Source organism: Motacilla alba, chromosome 2 (assembly GCF_015832195.1).
Source record: "Motacilla alba alba isolate MOTALB_02 chromosome 2, Motacilla_alba_V1.0_pri, whole genome shotgun sequence".
Taxonomy (NCBI): domain Eukaryota; kingdom Metazoa; phylum Chordata; class Aves; order Passeriformes; family Motacillidae; genus Motacilla; species Motacilla alba.
The window spans coordinates 46,889,670-46,908,456 of record NC_052017.1 but is presented as its reverse complement, the minus strand read 5'-3'; the positions used below and the strand labels follow the sequence as shown (position 1 = coordinate 46,908,456).

Genomic DNA, 18,787 nt, shown 5'->3' with positions numbered 1-18,787 from the left:
CTGAAAGTCCTTGCTTGGGTTTGATAATCTAGCATGAGGTTGCCTGGTTCCCACTATGTTCACTTCAAATTAGATTTTATTCCAACAAAAACACATGGAGAGACCATGTTCTGCAGTCAGCTGCAAACAAAGCCAGTTGATTTTCTATACACTACCTGAAGGTGTCAAACACATGTGCAGAGCAAAGCAGTAGTCAGTCTCCTTTGCAAGCAAACCCCACCGCACAGCCCAGCTACTGGCAGTGCTACTTGGTAGCTCCCCCTGCTCAGAACCGTGGGGGGATTTTATTGGCCCGTTTTATGTTGTGGGATAATGCCCTGCATGTGTTGACTCCAACAACCCCATCTCTATATGACCCAGTGTGATGCTGCTTTCCACACTGGGAAAGAGCAGTCAGGGGAGAAGCACTTCCACAGGAGTGAGTTGCAAGCGCTGATGCATTCCAGCATTTCAGCAGCTTCTCCATTGACTGTTCTATCAATTAAGCTAGGAGAGACCTGCAGGGGGAAGTCCAAAGGGAAAATAGATGCTTTAGGTGTTATCTTTTACACTCATGTTAGTCACTCGGGGCCATACAATGCCTTGCTTAGCCTTGCCAAATTACAAGATCCTCCTGTTTAAAGAGGGACTCCTACATAGCAGAAATTCCTGCCTGTCTACATTACAAGTACCAGGAGACAGCTGCATGAAAGTATGAACTCACAGCCTGGGGATGTGGAGAAAGTGTGCCTTGATTTTTTGCTGCAAGCCTTTTGCAAGGAAGCAATTAGAGAAAACCTGGCAAATGAAATGAGAGTAAAAACAGTGATGAAACAAACCCCATTCCCAACCCTGCCATCTGGGGAAACTGCAATGCAAAGTCTGGAGTGTAATGAAAACTTTTGCATTATTTTCTTTGCATTATTTTCCTGTCTTTCCCTGGCTTAAGGCAGGCCTGAGGTTTCTTATAACCCCCAGCACCAGGCCACAGTGGGAGCCAGGCTTGTCATATCACAGCTTTTCATCCAGCCTCCTGCCCCCATCCTGTATCCCACCAGCAGCTGCAAGGTAGCAGAGTTGAAGGCAGCAACTACTTAACAGGACCCTTCCTAAGCCCCAAGAAAATTACAAAAGGACATTGAAGGGCAGCTGCAAACCTGCTTGCAGCCCCTAGAGTGCTGGGCTACAGGATGCAGTCAAGCACTGCCATATTTCACTCCCTCTGGACCTGGCAGTGGTTATGATCTCTCCCTCCTGCTGTTAGGATGATGTTAATGCTTTTATAGGTACATTTTCCCTTACAGTCAAGGTGCCAGCTGTAGATATGCCTCGCTTCAAGTGAGTTATAGTCCTCCTAGGTTTTATTAATTAGCTTTATCCAAACATCCACCATTGTAAATCTATTTTTCTTTTCCTGTTAGAGAAGTCTGTTATCAACATACCACTATTTGGACTGAGATGTAGTCCTCTGCCCCAAAAGAGTAACTCTCTTAATAAATAGAAGGGGAAGTGTGAGCAGAGACTGCTATTTTAGAGTATGCTTAAGGAAGATGATAAACAATTCACTCACGCCTCATACAAGTTTTATTTAAAGTTTTACTTTCTCCTGACACGAATGCCTCTGGCCAGGTATGGTTTTTGTAGCATACAGAGCTGCCTAGCGGGAGAGGATTGATTCCATACAGCTTGTCAAGTGAACAGAGGCTCTTGCTTCCATCCCTGCAGCTATTCCCCACACCTCACAGGCAGCTTGATAAATACAACAGATAAGATACCTAGCCAGCACATTTCTGCTGAATTTTCCCTTTGTAGATATCGAAGCACCTGACAAATATTTTCCAATTTCTAGATTGAGAAGCACTCCAAGGAAAGCATAAACACGTTAGCTCTTGCCTTCAATGCAAAACAATTTTGAAGTTTGTGATGAAGGAACCACTCTATGTGCCCCTTTCAACCCAAGGTTGAGCTGGCAAGTTGTGATCACTAGGTGATCCGTAATCACTGTGGTATAGCAATTGGCAGGATAAGCTGGTGTCTGTTGTCAGCCTCTGAATTTCACCTGCTGTTTATCCACTATGTCTTTAATTAAAAAAAAAAAAAAAAAGAAAAAAAATTGTCTGCTGGTAAAAACATGCCAGAAGCAGGTGTCAGCACATATATCCAGGAGTCCAGAGGTCCAAACATTCTGGAGGGATACAGGAGGGAATTGAACCTTTGTAACTAAAGCTTGCATCCCTTGGAAGGAGAAGAAAAAGAAAATAAGAAAAAAGGCCACACTTGCCCTGTCCCATAAGAGCCATTGCAGTTTTTCATGCATTGGAGAAAGGCTAGGTTAGGCACTCAGGCAGGACAAATTACCCCCCATGGTCCCCACTCTAGGCAATATTTTATATGAAAAAATCGTGAAAGATGGGATAAACACCAAGTACTGATTTGGTGAGCTGGGCCCAGAACCACATTCTCTCCCTGTAAACTTCTTGTGGGAAAAGGGTTTTCCTGCATGTGGGTGTTTTTTGGTTTGTTTTGGTTTTTGGGGTTTTTTGGGGTTGTTTTTTTTGTTGTTTTTTTTTTAAGTTGCAAAACACGAGGGAGCAAACAAAACACTCATAATTGGCATAACTGCATTTCAGTAAAGTTTCAAAGCTAAAATTTGCCTCCATAAAGTTTTTTTTTCCAAAATATGCAGCTCAGGATGGAGGTGGAGGAAATTCACACTATTTACTTTTAACACCTAAAAGCAAAGTGATTCACTCAGTCCTCCTAAGTTCCCTCTAGAGTATTTTTGAGACACCATTCCCCAAAGTCCGGCTTGGTTGTCCTTGGAAAAAAATCTGACTTTCTCTTCCCAGTGACTATAGAGGGAGCCCAGGGATTTTTCTCCTTACTACAAAATTTCACTGCAAATCCTTATGAATGCCAGATGGCTTCAAGGACACCACTTCCCTCTAGAACAGTCGATTGCTTTGTTTGGATGACAGGGCCATGCATTTCAACAGGATCCTGCATAAACGGCTTCATTTCTTGCTTTTATGATGTTTCTAGGGAGAATGCAAAAGCCCTGAGCATCACAAACTGGAACCGGAGACGGTTGGAAGATTCTTAATGTTTATGTACAGGCAGGAAAGCACAGCTTGAGTGTGATTAGCTTCTCTCTTTTTCTTCCTTAAGTCATAGCAAAGCACGTTCCAGCCAGAAATAAACTGGAAAAGCTGAAGTGACGCATATCAGATGAGTTGGGTATTTACACTTGGCTGAGAATCATGCCTATTACCTATTTGGTGCAGAAGGGGAAAACAGATAGCCAGAAGCTGCTGAAAAACCACAGCTTCCTCCCAGTTGCAGTCACCCAGAGCTCTGTGAGGAATGGGTAATATTTCCTTTTAAAAACTTGCTTAAGGGTTGTCATCTTCACAACAACAACAACAAAAAATTGCAAAGCTTATAAAAATTATACCATGTCTCAAAGTACAATAACTCTGGAATTTAAAAAAGACTTGAAAGAAAGCAATTTCCAGAGTCACAAATGCTTCTCTGTGCTAAACTACTCATCCAGAATTAATTATTGAAATCATTGTGACGTCAAGAAATTATGTGTGCGCAGAACCTAATTCAATTTAGGGCAGACTAAGCACACATACCTTAAATCAGAGCCAGCATTAGTCTGAACACTGTAGAGCATACCTCCAGTGATACTTTTGCAAAGGATGTACCATGCAAAGACAGAAAGGTTTTTTAAAACCACCCATCCTCCAACCAATTAACCAACTCCACCTTTCCTGCTCAAAAAGCACATGGAAGGCTTAGGGAGGTTTGTGAAGGAGTTTGGAGACCAACATCCCAGAATGGACCACTCTGACAGGGAGAAGTCTCAGCCCCCTGGCTGCCATAGGGTGTCCCAGAATAACATTTGGTCACAATAGAAACTGCAACCAGGAGAAAACCTTCTAAAGAACAAACCTCCACTATCTCTCTTCCCCACCCCAATTCCTTCATTAGCTTAACAAGACTTTGAGAGACCCGAGTCTAAGAGCCTCCATCCCACAAATGTTACTCTTTGTATGAGCCCTTAAGTAAAAGAAAGATTTTTGTCTTCCAGCCCATCATTAGAGCTTCTTTTAAAGCACAGGATTAAAAAAGTAGCTCAGAAAAATTCCCTACAGCCTCCCGAACCTTTCCAAACTGCAAAACAATAGTACTCAAATAGTTTGATTTCATAAACCCACCTTGGCCCTTAAAAAAAAAGGCGGCTTTGTTAGCCTTATTTAAACCTCATAATTGCAATCAATATCAGTGTGTTGAGAAGTTTGGGTTGAAAATAAAGTTCCCATATAGGCCAAATATTACTGCAGGTCAGGAGTATAATAAAAATGCCTTAGAAGAGTGTAAAAACTTGAACAAGGGAGACTCAGGCTTTTCTATCTGTCCCTTTCTGCTACCACTGATGTTTTTCATCCTGGCAATACAGCAGACAACATTTCTCTTTGGTACACAACTTCTAGGGCAAAAACCTCTGTGAAGGCTGGAAAGAGACTGATATTGAGGAGAAAAGCTATTCTATCATTTCTGCAGGTCTCATGTGAAAAAAACTCTAAAGACAACCCAGTAGCAGATGCAAACTTAGAGCATCAGACACAGTTAGTTATGAAACTAGAAATAATTGGGCCTCTTTTTCCTCACCACACCTGTGGTTTCCTCCCAGGAGAGCACAGAGAACATTTATTAGAAGTACCAAAGGCATTTGGGAGTATGAATTCCTTTGGACTTGCAAGAGTTTTATGCATTATACCCAGGTGGTGCTTTTGACATACTTTCAAAATGTTTCACTGGAGAAAAAAAAATAAAAATCAGACTGCAGGGCTTTTAAATAGCAGTTTATGGACTAGACACCATAGGCATCTGGAAATGTTAGGAGACAGACTATCATTATTAGACAAATGACAGGTCAGGGAGTTGCAGCTATATGGCCCTCACCCTATTTTTACTGTTCAGAAGGACTTAGCTCTGCTCAAGCAGCTGGAATGGGGTATTTCCTTTGGTTAGAGGTTACAGTCCATCACATGGTTATACTGGGCAGTCTGCCTTATGGTGGAGTCTTCTAAACTCTGGCATTATAGAGGCACAAGAAATTGATCGCATTTATGGTTTGCAGATTGCTGCAGCCCTTGGAACAGGCATTACCTGGCAGAAGGCACTACACGAGTGGCCTCAAGTGCTTGGCAAGGAGAATCCATTCAACGATCAGATTGAAGCCATATTCAAAGATCAAGGTGGACACTGACTTCCCAACTGCTGGAACGCTCACACGATTGATGATGGCGCTTCCACGAGTCAAGATGATTAAAGACACACACAAAAAAGGGGGGAGAGGAAGTTATCAGAGCCAGTAGCAGTGGGCATAACACAAGAGCATTCTTTTCAGTTTGTATCTCACTGCACAAGTAGACAATGCTTTCTCTGTGGAGCTACAAAAATAAAAATCAAAGTATAGCTGCCAGCTAGACCATTTATTGTACCAGTTTGAAAATCCGTACTTCTTTTTTCCATATACAGCAAACTCCTACCCCTACCTATATTTTTTTTCTTCTGCAGAACATTTCTAGGTTTTCTATTTGTAGTGTTTCAACAGTTAATCTGATCCCAAAACAAGAGGTAGAGACCCCAAACTCATTATGTTGCTATAAATTGTGTGTATGTAATTGCCTTGACTGTCAATACATTATTTAGCTGCTATTTGCTTATTAAAGTGCGGCAGGAATAACAAGACACTACAATTTTGATGTGCCTGGCAGCATCAGCACAGGCTGACTGAGCACAGGTTCTCTTCCCCCATTAAGAAGATATTAGGTTGACAACACTTCATGTATTTAAAAAGCGGGTTGCTTTTCCAACCTGTAATGTATCTCTGCTTTCTTTGCTTCCTAAGAAAAATAATATGCCTAGTCCTATGTCTTTTACAGGCATGGCCAAGGGAATCACTGAAAATACTGGGCAGCCCTTCATAGGCAGACTTGAAGATGGAGAATTACTGTATTTTTTCACCAGCTTATCCAATGCTCTTAGCAAAATGAGGAAATATTTAAAATTCAGAGACAGCTCTACCCTACTTGCAACCTCACTGATGATGGAGGGATCAGAGAGCATTAAGTGGCATTAATTATGGGTGAAAAAGAATCAGTAAATAGCAAGCATTAACATGACACGACTAAAACACACCCCCCAACAGCCCAAAGATCAGGTAGAGTTGCTCTGCTCCTTGTTCTGAGCACAGCCCTTGCACAAGGCTATCACATGTGAGGCAACTCTTGGGCTGTGGTCCAAAGCCAAGGATAGGGCCTGGCTGTGGGATGTGCACCCACTCAGCATTTTGAACAGGCAGGGGATGACTTGGCTAATACTATTTTGATTGAATCATGTATTATTGCTTTCCTAGATCCTGATCCTTTTTATAGGGTACAGTCAATGCTGGGTTTTTATTAAGATATTAAGATAGAAATTCCTTTGGGATAACTTCTAACACTTAAGTAAATATTCTAGTCACCTACTTTAGGAAACCAGAAGGGAATACATTCCTTAATTGAATGATACTTGTTAATAAGGCCCCAATTCATTAAAGGCATTTAGATGTTACCAAAATATTCAGTCTCCCAAGGAATACTTTCAACTCCAGAGAGGCACACCTGGGGAAGACTATTTAGCATTAGAAGGAAATCCCCTTGCTTCCTGTAGAAATTCTCTTCAAACAACGTAACATTCCATGTACCCTGGCCAGGTAAAGCTCCTCCTATTTTTGTATTACTTATTCAGGACTTATCTTTCATTAAATACAACACAAGGACAGAAACAAGCACATGCACACGTTTTTACTACAGCCCAAATACAGCACAGGCAATAATTACAGAATATCAGATTATTTTCTCTACATCAACACACAGAAGTGTAGCAATTAAAAGGGGAAAGGAAGTCATATTTGGAAGCCTAATTTTCAAGGCAATTTCTTTGCAAATTATTGTATTTCATTTGAGGTTGGGGTTTAATAACACCAATTAGGAGTTTTACTAAGTAGTAAAACTGAAATTTCCTCAACTAAAATAAGCTACATTGCCCAGAGGAAAGCATTTTTCTCTCACAGACTTCCTTACTTGTGAACTTACTGGATTTCTGAACAATGGGGGGAAAAAGTTTCTTATAAAATTAGAAAATCTTTTCAGAGAGAACCTGAAAGCTCCATAGCCAAATCCCAAAGCAAAGGTTTGCCCAGTACAACAGATACAGGGTCTCTGAGGGACTCCAAGGAATAGGCTTGCCCCTGGCTGAAGGCACACCAGCCAAAGCACATGCCCTTGTGCCTCAAGGTGAGCTCTGCACCTCCAAACCCGGCAACATGCAGAAACCTGATATGCAACTAATGCATTAACTATCTATCTTTATCAAAGAAAGATGAATTTTGGGACTATTAAGTGATGGCTTTTACAACCACTATGCCTCAATTATTTCAGATGCAAAAAAACAGCTGAAGATCTGCACCCCCAAACATCAATCACTTACCCATACCACTCTAAAAATACATGTCCTATATTTAAAAAAAAAGCACTGCTGAAAAAGCTTACTTCTGCTAAAGCAGCAACAAACTATGAATTCTAGTCTATTCCATTAGGTTAACTATCTCCTGGTGCTTAGATTGGGTGAAGGTGAAAAATGCACCGGGAAAAAGAGAAATGGGAAAACAAAGTTTCTCTTGGAAAGCTTATTATAATTCCATGCAATTCAAAGTTTGTTAGCAGTATGTAGTTCTAGAAGAAATGGTCTGTCAAGGTCTTTCTTGGGGAGAGTCAGAGCATGTGAATGAATACAGAAGGGATTGTGTCACTGGCTGGGTCCAGCACACTGCACATGGGAAGGTTCTCTTGATGTTACTCTGCAAATGGTTTTTAAAAAACTTTAAGCTTTGCTTGAAATCAGACAGTAAAAACTCTTTTTGAGGTATAGAACATCTAAACCTACCTGAAACTATTTGAATTCACACAGTCTGGCCTCTTCACAAAGAGTCTGCTCCAAATACAGAAAAACTATGTAACCATTGTTGCAAACTTTTCACTGCAAAGCCTTAAAAGAGCAGAGGAACATGGGAGGGGAGGAGGGAGCAGCCAGCAGTGCCAGCCAGGAAACAAACGCAGACTTCCTGCTAAGCTTGCATCCCATGCTTCTGCTGGCTGCAGGAGCCCATGTGCTCACCACTCATGTGCCCAGAAGTTACCACACAGGTCAGCTTTTCTAACTTAGCACCACCTGTAGCACTTTATACCTTTTCCTTTATGAAGGGAACTTCTTCTTGGGCAATGAACAAACACAGATTGGTTTCTACAAGGGATAATAGTCCAATTAGCACAAATAAAAAATTCCCAAATAAATGTTCTGTCATCCCTTGGTTGACAGAATGTCATCCAATTCTGTTTTTAACACCTTTATGTGGACTTATTTCATAATTCAAAAATTAATAGTTTTTAACATTCCCTTGGGAATTTAAGAAAACAGCCTACCACACATCCAAGCAACAGCTGAAATTTGCTCTTGCACTGTCCATGTTGTGTTATTCCGCTGCCATGTCTCTGTCAGAAAAAAAACCCCATCTCTCCTCTTCATATTTGATGAGCTGCTGCACACAGACAATCTGGCCTCCCACTACAAAATTTAGCTAGCTATGTCCAAGACTTCACATTATCAAGTGGAATTCTGGGATACATGTACAGAATAGAATCCTTTAAACACTGTGTGGAGTCCAGCTTTTCTTCAGCCTACAAATTAATATCTCAAATTGGATAGATGACATTATGAAAAAAGCAGGGAGGGTTTTACTTTTTATTTTAAATGAATAAAATAAATCTCAATACATAGTTTGGAAATATTTAAAGACATCAGAAAAGAAAATGAGATTTAAAAGCAAGTACAAAAGGGGCAGGAGGGAAACAGTATAAGGTAACAGAATTTAGTGTTTCAAGTGTGAATATATAACAGCAATAGCAATCTTAAGTTTTCCACTACTGCGTTCCTAGTGAAGTAATGAGCTTGTATTTCAATACGCTCAGTGAAAAGCCATGAAAACTGCAAGTTTTAACTGAGAAGTGTTGCCATTTTCATGATGGGTCTGAAGTACTGCTTTTATATGCATTTGTGGACATGTCTATCAAGGGGAGGAAGACCCATTCTTTCAGCCAGAGGAGTATTAGTTGGTACACAGCAGCTTTGTAAAGTCTTATTATTAAACAAAACAAAAAAAGGGCACTTTTACTACCTATTAACCTATTCCTGGATCTCAAATGGAGAATTCTAGCTTGTAAAAACCACAAGTCCCAGGAAATACTGACGTATACAACCATAAACCTAAATTTTTCTGTCTGATTATTTTTTACATAACAGTCCTAACAAAAATATTCAAGACCTTCCATTTCTATCAAAGTGCAATATACTGCATACGTAATTCCACACCTGCAAATCACATAGTGTACATGCCATGCACTTCTCCACACTAGTTTGTATAAGAAATAGCAAAAGTAGTATGAATATGTTGTGCATGTTTTGTTCTGACAAAAGGATGCTGGACAAGCAGAATTATCTATACTGCATGTTGTAGAATAAAATTGACTAGTTACTTCTATGCCTGATCATTACAAAAGAACCCCAACAAATGCTACAACATTGTATCTTGTGCTTCAGCAGCAATCTTGTTAAGAGTATTTTTGAACTATCCTTTCTTTCAGGGAGCTGAGTTACCTGGAAAGCTTGTCTTTCACGAGCTAGTGCCCCTCTTCCTGCCCTGAAGTGTGATTTCCTGCAATAATTTAGTTGTTTAAAAAAGAGAATGCACCTAGCTAGAAGACTTCCAAAAAAGGAGTTATATAAATATTTAGCACATTTAGAAACAGCTAATTGCTTCCATACTCAAAACTAGAAAGTAAGAAGGTTTTAAACTTTTTTAAGTCAAATAAAAATACTGCATAACATAGTCCTGTATAATGTTAAATACTCTCTCAAACTTAAAGCATAAGTGACTCAGAGGACTTCCCACATTTTCATTTAAATTCTTTTCTTGTGTAGTTCCCTTCCCGAGTTTAAAGCTTTCCCGTGGGTTTGTAGCAGGCATCAGGCTGCCACATGCGAAGGTCAATGAGGACTTGGTTGAGCTTTTGCATCCAGAGGTTACGCTCTTCTTTAGTATCAGCAGACAGCCAGTTCCTAGAAGGCAAGGAACCCTCTGGATTATTCTCCACCTCTAATTATTTATTGTGACAAATGTCAAGCTGATCAATCACAGAAGCCCAAATAGTAGGGTTAAAAATTAAGTCAAACATTCCACCATCCTGCTACCAAGCCACTTGGCATTTCCACTTATAGAAAGCAGTTAGGACTAAAAGTGAACAAAACACTTCAAGTGCCACCCAAAATCTCATTTAAATTACCTTTGTATGATTATGACAAAGTTGTAAAGCTCCTACATTACTACAATTATCACATGAGGTAAAATACCCTCCCACAACCTCTATGATTTTATGCACTCACTTTGTAACACAGAGTGTGTCTCTGCATTGGCTGACAAGAGTCTCTCGGTCATCTTCTCTCTGAGGTCGAACAGTTATTAGTTCAAAAGTGTTGGGACGGGCACAGAACTCCCTGTTGGCAGGTTCAATCTGATGATTAGTGCAGTTAGCCAAGTTTATCCGGCCCAAAGGATGCTGAAAGTGAAATCAGTTCACCAGTCAAGAGCACTGCAATCAAGAGCAATTCTGAACAACATATGCTTTGACAACTTTGATGATATTGAGTGAACACACCTTCCCTCGGCGAGTTACTCCATACAAAAAGGTGATATATGTGCAGCTCTAAGAAATTTATTTAAAAAAACATCCCATGATTTAAAGTAATCATGGACTAACACTGATATTTGTGGGTGACATCTAGCTCTGCAAGATGGAACAGATATAGTAGGGGCAAGGGGAGGCATTTAGTAAGTTTAATATTTTTGTAGATCACCAAAATACAGCTGACTCTCTCTCTGAAAAATAGTGAAACAAATCTAGAAGATTTTCCAGAACAGAATCTGCAAAACAAACCAAAGTTTCTTGCTTGCAGACAAAAGCAAAATAGGAATATTCTTCTTGCTTAACTTTTTTTTTTTTTACTATCTTGTCTTACAGTAGGCAGAAATTTTTCCCTCTCTCCTGGCAAGGAAAGAAAGTACGTTGATATATTTTGGCAATGTCAACTATCAGCATATGGTGTTCCTCTGTTAGCAGGGAAGAAACTAAACTCAGGCATCTGGATTGGCATAGAAGTCCCAAAAGGACCAGAGTTTGCCACAGAGTTTGGGAAAGAAAATGTTCTGCCACTAAACAAGAAAGTGTTTAATGGTAAATAACTTCAGTGAATCAGAAAAACTCTCTTGGAAGCAGTCTTTAAAAGAACCTGGAAACAATTTAGTACACTGCAGGAACACACTAAGGAGACAGGAAGGTTCACTTCAGTGACAGATGAACCTCTGATTTGTCTCATTAGCCCAACGAGAACTTAGTTTTCTGTGAGAACCATATAAGAAGCACCAGTTCCAGTTACAATGTGGAGCTGGCAAGAAGACAAGGACTTCAGATAAGATAGTTCACAATTACAGCTATGCTTCTGCAATATACAAGGACTGCCCGCTCTAGTTTTTTGCCATATTGTTAGTCATCATTTTGTCTAAAACTTAAGGCAACTAGATACAGTCTGCTTATTAAGCTGTACAAGTCCAATCAATTTCAATTAAATAATTAGTGATTTAATGAGCACAACCCAAGGCCTTAAGACTAAAGGGGAAATTAAATATGGATCTTCCATCACTTCTCCCCCTTTCCTACTAGATAGGGAAGTCAGTTTCTAAGTTTGCCATGATTTAGGTCAGCTTTATGAAGAAAAGTCCCCTCCATTCCCCAAGGAAGCTTTAGGAACTTGAATCCCATGCTTTACCAGTCTAAAGCCTAAACTGTCCTTAACAATTAACAAGTATTTGTGTAGGGCATTACAGAACTTTAGACTTAAGCTTTACCTTTCGTTTCTCATCATCTGGGTATGTCCAATAGGAGATACAATTTCCAGACAGCGCACACCAGCGTCTATGCCACGCTCCAAATCCACTGACATCTTCAAACATAGTCTTAAAAAAAAAATAAATAAATGGGGCAGACCTTGAGCTTGGTCTGTATTTGACTATTTTTCTACCAGAATGGTTCTGTAAGTGCAACCCTTCATGTAACTAAATGAAAGAGAAGGAAAAAAATATACTGAGAGAGGTTTCTACTCAGTGTATTTATTTTCCAGATGGCACAGAAAATTAGCTCACACTATCATTCTCAGGTTTGCAGCCTTTTGCTAAAAGGCACCTATCATTGCTGTTTCATGTTGATGGTGACAGGCATTCCCATTATTTTAAGGTAAAAAACGGTTATCCATAGTATATACAGTATAAATGGTTCATAAAACATGTCCAAAAACCTATTTATTATTATTAGATATTTGAGTAATTTTTGACTTACAAGTCAGGATTAAAAAACATGCAGCTATTCAAGAGGCCACGCTCAAAGTTTAGTCAGTTCAAAAGAAATTAGAAATTGATTTTTAAATGTTTGTGTTGGCAGTTCTTTTATTGGATACTGGATTTCATCAATTTCAAGCCCCATTTCCTTAGAACTGGAATGGAGAGTTTAGTATCTGACTTTTATTCCTGATACCTCTTGAACTTATACAGAACTTTTTTCCCAATTAAGTTGTGTATTGTGATTTTCACTCTTCACAAATCAGATTATCATTTTCAATGGTGCAGGGAGTTTCCAAACCCTTACTCTGAACAAATCCAGTATGCATGTACACCATTCTTCAGGTTTTACATATTGTATAGTAGAAGCAAATATGGACTTTCTCAAATTAGTACACAGAAACATGGGACAGCAAATACCATAAGCATGTGAAATGTTTGCATCTAATCAAATCTGTTCAACTTCAATTAAGTAAGGGGAAAGGAGACAGAAAGCAGTGCTTGAAAAGAGTCTAAAGAAATAATGATTTCTGGAAACAACAAAATAACAGCAAATGTTAATGTTTCATTTTCATAGCACATTTACTGCCATCTTGTGGACATTTCAACAGTTCCCGCTCCTAGGCCCAAGTATCAGCTGCATTTTCTAGGTCCAGTTTTAGAGAGAATGGCACAAGATTTTTCTCAAAAAAATACTGTTGTTTCTTTGTCATTTAGAAAAGCTGTGAACACAGTGGAAAAAGACCCCATGTTTTGTTTTTATTAGACAAACACAAAAAGAGTCCTGTAAAATCTTCTGCCATTGAAATTAAAATCTCATCTAACATCACAGATTTTAGCAAGAAAAGGTTAATTGAAGTTCAAAATAACAAATAATCAGTGTTTAGAAGAGAGATACACAAACTCTTAAAAGGTAGCCTTAACTTAGACATGTTTAGAAGAGAAACTAAAAACCATTTGTGGTCTGGTTCAGAGATTAAAAAAAAAAACAAAAACAAAAACTAGTTTTAAGCTTCAAACACAGGCGTGACGTGAAAAAATTACTATATTTAATAGGACCTGTAATTTCCAAGGCAGGAGTTTGAAGTGAATACAGTAAATACCTTACCAAGAACCCTTTCTCCTCCACTGAAGAGTCCACTTGGCATTTCAACTTCAGATATATGTGACCTTCCAAAGGAGACAAAAAGGGAACCTGCAAAATGTAAAACAATAATTTAATTTTGACACCTCTCAACTAAGCCTTACCAGTTCAAGCAAGCCACCTGCACCAAGATGTTAGCACTGTCTTGTTCTTAGGACCTTCAGCCAGAAAGAAGCAGTCAGTCAGACTCAAGCAAGACAGTAATAATCACTTGTGGTTTCAAGTTCATTTAGAAGCTTTCCAGGATTTATTAGTTTGCTTATCAGGAGATATATATGAACATGCACTCCAGCTATGAAAATAGGCTCTTCAAGCATGGTTAGAAACAACAGAAGGCACCAGTCCACACCTTTCAAGCTTCTGCCTCAGTTTGACACCAAGTTGTTTGGAAAATACCAAAGTGAGCTTAAACAGGAATGGTACTTGGATACCATAAGTGTTTTTGGCAGATACTGATGTAGTAGTGCCTACTCAGATAAATCTTTATATAAAAGAAAACCTAGAAAGGGCAAAAGTAATGAATACAGTTCTCAACTAGCACTCAAGGTGTTAAAGATGTGTTAAGTAATTTCTAACATAAAAGGTTCCCAGTCCTATTCTTGTCACTGGAAAAAAAAATAGTACCTTCATTACTGTACCAGAGGTCAGGTAAACAGTCATTTAACAGTCAAGAGTTTTGAGGAAGAACATGCAACAATGGTCTGCTCTGAGCTTTCCCCAATCCCTCCCCACATAATGCCTCATTACCTTGACTACTCCCATGAAATCACATCCCTTCTTTTTTTCTCCCCCCTCACAAGGAAACTGAGTGAAACTGCTAATTCAACAAGCAAATGATGACCTGCACAGCATTCTACACACCGTATTTTACTGCTAATCTGAATAAACAACACTGCTAAGAATCTTGAAAAGAAATTGACAAAAATTCAGGAACACTCAACTTTTGTATTACTAGAAAAACCAGGAAGGTCAATGCTGCCACTCAAATACAAATAAAGAACTGTTTGCCAGGGAATAGGCACAGGCATGTGTACACAGTAACAAAATAGCTTTCAAAACTATGGAATCAACACCATTCAAAAATTGAACTACATTTTGTTAGTAGTTAAGATGAAAAGGAATAACCCTCGGTAGTTAAAACTGCTCATCTGTGGGCCTCAGTGAGTCCTGCAGAACATGAAAATAGGTGTTGTGGTTAGAAACTGATCACCTTTGAATCGCAGACATCCTGCAGCTTCGTCCCACATAAGACACACATGCACAAGCAGGTGATCAAATACTTTTAATATGTCTGATCTACTCAACTAACACAGCATTAATGGCTTGCTCCTGTACTCAACAGGAATAGTATAGCACAGAAAAATTCTAAGCATGACCACTTGAGAAGCAAAAAGTAGTAAAACATTTCCATGTAACAAAGATAAAAAATCCAGGACTGATGCAACTTGTCAGCAAAGACAACTCTAACCCTACATGCTACACCAAGGAATAATGGCATATAACCCTAATAAAGCACAGTAAAACCCATTTCTGAATGAGGGCCTCAAGAATATTTGGCCATTCCCCACTTCAGGTTTTTGGGTTTTGCATTTCCTTTAAGCTCTACGTCAGAAAAGAAGAATCCAATTTATGAAGTTTACCAGTGAGGAACTGTGTGAGAGGCAAAGCAAAGTGGTTGTATAAAAAACTCAACACCGTTTTGCAGAGCCTACAACACCATTACTAATTACGAAAGCAGGTCTCAAAACACCCTCTTGTAGACATAATGAGAAAATATTGAGTTCTAGTTAACAATATACCTCTTTAATAGGTATTGTTAAAGGTGATGGAAAGAAAGCAGTTAGACAAATATCCAGCTAGAGGAAAACTAAAGCCCATGACTATGCTATATTGCATTCTGGTGTGGTCACTCAGGTATTTGCCATAGGAACACAGCTTACTGTCACAGAAGATTATGTGTAAAGGGTCTCAAGAGAACTCAAGCATTTGAAAAACTGGTTTCTTAGGAGACTTTTGATTAAAAATAGGAGATGATAGGCACTAAAAGTATCACTTGCTTAATTTTGAGAGGAAATATGAAAATTCATCTAAAACACTTTCTTCTGCAAGACTCAAGTAAACTATTAACTAGCTGAAACTATTTTAATAGGTTAAAGACAAATTCTTTCTTTCTGTTAAGGATATCAATTCACATAATTTCTAAAGCCAAAATATATACACCAAGCAAAATATTTTAAGTGCACATTTGTGTACAAATAAGGACCTCATTTATTTGACATGTTTAGTATTTTCAAAACTTTCAGCTTAAAAAGCCAAATGTCTTGATATGTCTTGTCAGAACAAGGTTAGAATAAGAAGCAAGATTATTTAGTTCCTGAGAGATTTTCATTTTTTTCAGCAGCAACAAGGTGAGTTAAACCAACTTTTAGGCTGCCAGACATTTTTCTCTGGTTCTCTTATCAGCACAGCAGCTGATTCTGTGTTCTCTGTAGTTCATCAAGAAGCTGGCTCAAATTTCCTGACTAGAACTCTTTAGGAAACACATTGTTTTGCTCTGAAGCAAGAAACACCCTCCTCTAATGATCTAGGAAGACAAGAAAAACATGCTAGTTAACGAACAACCCTAGGCAACCTAAATAACTGAGTTCCAGCAGCATGCTTATTATTGTGAAAGACAAGGGGTAGAATTCTGCAAGTTTTAAAGGCTTCTAACATCTTGTTATTAATTAGTAAATCTTTGTAAGCATTTTCTCAGAAGAGTAATTTTTTTAAAAAGCTGCAAAAAAGCCAGACAGAAAGCAACATGCACTAGAAAGCATTTTCCTATTTCAAGTTAGAAACTAAAGGATCATAGCAACCTTGTCCTGGAACATATAGCCCAACAGTTCTTTTTCCTCCCCTTCAAAATTTATCTAGGGAAAAAAGAAACATGCTTAATGCAATTAGTGTAAAGTTATGATCTAGAAGAAATAAGGACACAATTACACATGAGTATATTTTGGTCCTTTATAGCCTGCATTTTAACAGCACATAGATAAAAGAGAGGAATGATGCTAAAAAAAAAAATCACTGTGGCATCAGTTTGTTCCACATGAGAAATACATGAAGTAAGCAGCTGTTTGGTACAGCCATAGGCCAAGTCAAAACTGAAATTTTACTGAGGTAGTAATTTAACAAAAAAAAAACCCTAAATAAATAATGAATAAGAATTCCCCTTTTTTTCCAGTTAACTGTAAGACTGCATCTGCAAAAAATTAAACAAGTGATAGTTTCCCCAGAATTTTTTGAACATTGTGTTTTTGCTATATTTCACTAGTCCAGTCCAGTGTCCTGTCATACAATGTAAACCAATGAAGTCCAAACCTGACTACTGAATACAATGCAAAAGCTGATTCCATTATCTCCAAGAACAAAGGGTTTCCAATAAGGAAGCTACACACAAAGATTTCTACATATAGGTGTGGTTAAGAGGAACATTTATGCTGAAGAACCAAAGCTGCTACTTCTGAAATTCACATACTCAGTAACAACAGTGCAATTTAACCATTGTCCTGCCATCTACAAAAAGTAAAACTTCTAAAATGCAAGTTGGGACTAATGAGATATTTTGTTTTAAGGCTTATACACAAACACAACTAGTTCTTGTTTTCTCATCTCTTATCAGAAACTGTAATTGCAATAATACTATCATTACCATAAGACTTGATTAGCAAAAAAAAAAAAAGAAAATTATTCTTATGCTGCTGTTGGGTAGCTAAAGCTGTGATTTAGTACTACCATAAACTGTAGTAACATTTCAATGAATTTAAACTAGCTTAGGATAGCTGCTGGCATAAACACCTATTAAAATAGGTTTTAGGTATTAGATATTACAAGGTTAGAGATTACAGTGAATGTAAGAATATATTTTTTAAACTTCTCATAGCAAAAGCCAATAAACATTCTGCTTAGACAAAGAACTAATGCCATAAAACTCAATAAGAGCTCTCCAAAAAAACTTAAGATAATTTGTTTCTACAAATTTAATTTAGATATGAAAGGAAAAACTCATGCTCCTAAATATATTCAAATGGCATTTTTAGGTCAATTAAGTGCAGAAAAATTCAAACTCTTCATTCTCATTAAAACATACTTAATGCCTTCTTTAGTGATAACTGCAACACCAGGAGCGACAATATGAAGACCACATATAGAAATGCCAACTGCATACATCAATTTTTTGACAGTGAAAGCAAATTAGTAATCAAATTCCTTCATTATCTTTGCACAACCATATCTTATACTGAGCTACAGAAATGAAAGAGCACCTTGCACAGTAAAGAGTCTCCCTGTTTATCTCAAAACTACATTTAACTCATATGAAATTATATGTAAGTAAAAACTACACAAAAATTTCTGATGTCTATATAAATAACCTATCAATAAACCATTATATGTGTTTCATTTCTAGGATGGTACTTCTACCTGAATAGTAAACCCAGACTCTTATTTTTATAGTAGCATGCAATTACCTTTGGATTAGCAACCAATAATTTCCATTACCTTGTCCAGTGCAAATTTGGTATTTCCCACTGAAGACAGCGATAACTTGTGGGATCCAACAAGGATGAAATTCGTACTGCGTATGGCATTTGGGCCACCTGGACTGGCCATGGCTGTGGAGAAAAGTTAAAGTGAAATCGTACCAAAACACACAATCAGGATGCTGCAAGACTTAAAAAAAGGTACTTATTTGCACTACTGCATGCATGCCCAGCTCAGTACTCCAGGAGAAGCACCGTTTGCAGTGTAGCTCAGCAGCACATTCAGAGAGAATCTTGACACAATCCATTCCTCCTCAGCAGATGTTTTCTTTCAGAAACAAGGTTTGAAAACATCCATAGAGGAGAAAACAAAGCATTTTAAGTCACAGGGGGATGGAGAGCATGCTGAGGCACGCTATAAAGCACATATGCCCTGCAGTAGGAACGTGACTTTTCTATCTCTTAACCTCTTCTCAAGTGACACACTGCAATCTTCCAGAGTTTGTACACCTTTCCTTTGCACTTACATCATGAAACACACACTGTAGCTCAGGAATCTTACTAGTTGTAGCAGCATGATAC

The 18,787-nt window shown here is 38.4% G+C and overlaps 2 protein-coding genes across 5 annotated transcripts in view; one reads left to right on the top strand and one right to left on the bottom strand.

Moving 5' to 3' along the window:
• The window catches only part of AOAH (acyloxyacyl hydrolase), a 74,237-nt gene extending 68,176 nt beyond the window's left edge, over window positions 1-6,061 (top strand). For all 3 annotated transcript variants that reach the window (XM_038127923.1, XM_038127922.1, XM_038127920.1), the window contains exon 22: window positions 5,129-6,061. In XM_038127923.1, the coding sequence (XP_037983851.1) occupies window positions 5,129-5,257 (129 nt within the window). In that variant the 3' untranslated portion in view covers window positions 5,258-6,061. The remainder of the gene's footprint in view (window positions 1-5,128) is intronic.
• Window positions 6,062-7,250: 1,189 nt separating this feature from the next.
• ANLN (anillin actin binding protein) overlaps window positions 7,251-18,787 on the bottom strand; it is a 28,888-nt gene continuing 17,351 nt past the window's right edge. Inside the window, exons 20-25 of one of the 2 annotated variants that reach the window (XM_038127918.1) lie at window positions 18,225-18,337; window positions 16,541-16,594; window positions 13,647-13,733; window positions 12,053-12,160; window positions 10,534-10,706; window positions 7,251-10,209 (exon numbers count right to left, since the gene is read on the bottom strand). In XM_038127918.1, the coding sequence (XP_037983846.1) occupies window positions 10,086-10,209; window positions 10,534-10,706; window positions 12,053-12,160; window positions 13,647-13,733; window positions 16,541-16,594; window positions 18,225-18,337 (659 nt within the window). In that variant the 3' untranslated portion in view covers window positions 7,251-10,085. The remainder of the gene's footprint in view (window positions 10,210-10,533; window positions 10,707-12,052; window positions 12,161-13,646; window positions 13,734-16,540; window positions 16,595-18,224; window positions 18,338-18,787) is intronic. The other variant, XM_038127919.1, reaches the window with a different exon arrangement.